Source organism: Debaryomyces fabryi (assembly GCF_001447935.2).
Source record: "Debaryomyces fabryi strain CBS 789 chromosome Unknown contig00108, whole genome shotgun sequence".
NCBI classification, from domain to species: Eukaryota; Fungi; Ascomycota; class Pichiomycetes; order Serinales; family Debaryomycetaceae; genus Debaryomyces; species Debaryomyces fabryi.
In genome coordinates, this window is record NW_015385534.1 from 8,812 (window position 1) to 10,908 (window position 2,097).

Here is a 2,097-nt window from a genome sequence, read left to right on the forward strand (position 1 = left end):
ATAGAATTTTAATACTGAGTTGCAAGAACTCTACAATCCCCTATGTAAGCTTCTCATTTTTTTGCAATTTTATGACAATAATGAATAAATTAATATTATTTAGTATATATTCTGGTTAAGACAAAGAATATTTGTTACTCTAATGAAGATTTAATTTCGAAAGAGAACTTGATTATCTGGTTATATTGTATTTTCTATAGTATGACGTATCTGCTAATTATTGAAGCTCTCTGGAGTTCTCAAACCGTATTTAATCAAAGCTTTCTTTCTCATATTTTCTCCAAAATAAATTAGTACTATTCCGCAGGCGGCTCCTATCCACAAGACAAATGCACTGATTGTACAAGACCGACCTACTCCTATGTTTTGAATGCTTCGCAAGCATGTTGCTGATGCGACGGCTGCTGCGATATAACGAGAGAAGTAGCTGCTTCCAATACCATCACCTCCCAATTCAGGCATTGAATCTACACAATAGGTGTTAGCAGCCGGAAATATACATGTTTGCGCAACTCCACTGATAAACATGAAAATTACTGGAACAGCGATTCCTCCTTTTTCTTTTTCTATAGACCAACCGTAAATGAGCATGCAAGCTGGATAGACTATGCCGATGGGTATGAGGATAGTTCTTAGTCTATCCTCAGGGACTCTTCTACCTCTGATTTTGATATATTTCTTTACTGTATAGTCAGCCCATTTACCACCAAATAAGCTTCCTACTAGATAGCCTATACCTGGAGGTAAGTAAAATAGAGCACTTAATATGGGTGAAGTCAAATTGAATCTGGGGTCGACAACATACCTGATTGGTGTTAATAATGAATACATTGTGAATATCAAAGAGATTGTAATAAACCCATCAATTGATAAATTTGGATATTTTAATGCTGTCATTATTTTATACGGATTATAGGAAATAAGCACAAACTTTTTTTTGGGGTTATCTTTTCTAGCTTCTCGAAGTACGATTTGGTGTTTTGTCTCGACTGATGTCTCTGGCAAGAAAACAAATGCCATTGCCATCACAGAAAAACCAATTCCTGCCAACACAAAGAAAATAATACGCCAGGATGTAAAGTTGACAATTACACCACCGCCAACACTACCCAATGCAGTACCAACTTGGGCTCCCATAATGATGATGCTCATATATGCTCCTCTCTCAGTGGGTACATACAAATCACTTACAATATGGGCACCAATACTCAAGAAAGCAGTACCAACTAAAGCAGTCAAAGATCTAAAAACGAAAAACATTGCAAGATTTGGTGAAACTGCTACTAGGACAGAGAATACCGAGAAGAGGCAGGAGCAAAGCAAAAACGAAAACCTTCTGCCATAGATATCTGAAAAAGGCGAGAATACACAAGGAGATAATGACATAAACACACAGTATACAGCACTTGAGACATTAATAATTTCACCAGTAGTATTATATTCTTTAGCCATTTCAGGAATTGCTGGCAAAAATGATAAGGATGATAAAGGCGACAAGAAGCCTGACACAGCTACAACAAAAATGCAGATCTTTTTTGTCTTATTACTAAATCTTTCAATCTTAGTTTCCCCATTTGCATCCTCAGGTTTAGATCTTTTAACTGCGTTTTCATCGGCCCCTTTTTCTAAATCATGAATGGCTTTATTGGGTCTATTTAATTCAGGATTTTCTTCTCTTGAATGAAACCTCGAGTCGACCGATCTTCTAGACTGAATTTTGGACAACAGTCGAGAAACTGCTTCACTTGTAACATTGGCTAAATCCAATGGAATTGTTTCAATGATTGTAGTGTGAGTGCCATGCAATGATTCGTCAACCAGTTCTAACAGAGATATCGAAGAGTCCGACATATCCAAGTATTCTCTAATTAACGATATCTTATTACATAGTTTTCAAACCCCTAACTGAATGTGTCAAACGATTTCTCTTGCATATATATATACATACAAGTGTGAGTCAACGAATCTTTTTCTAGGATCCACAGCATTGTTCTTTTCAATCTCGGAGCGCTGCCTCCGCTGGCTACATATAAATGTTCCAAAGCCACATAATTAAATATAAGCATATAAAAATAGACTTCGCCCTATCTACAGTCT

At 36.5% G+C, this 2,097-nt stretch overlaps 1 protein-coding gene across 1 annotated transcript; it reads right to left on the reverse strand.

Annotated features, from left to right (window-relative positions):
- Positions 1-213: 213 nt before the first annotated feature.
- On the reverse strand, positions 214-1,851 carry AC631_04226 (uncharacterized protein; the record flags this gene model as incomplete). The annotated part of the gene is made up of 1 exon (XM_015613055.1): positions 214-1,851. One exon carries the CDS (start codon positions 1,849-1,851, stop codon positions 214-216), a length of 1,638 nt encoding a protein of 545 aa, XP_015466109.1.
- Between the last annotated feature and the right edge of the window lie 246 nt (positions 1,852-2,097).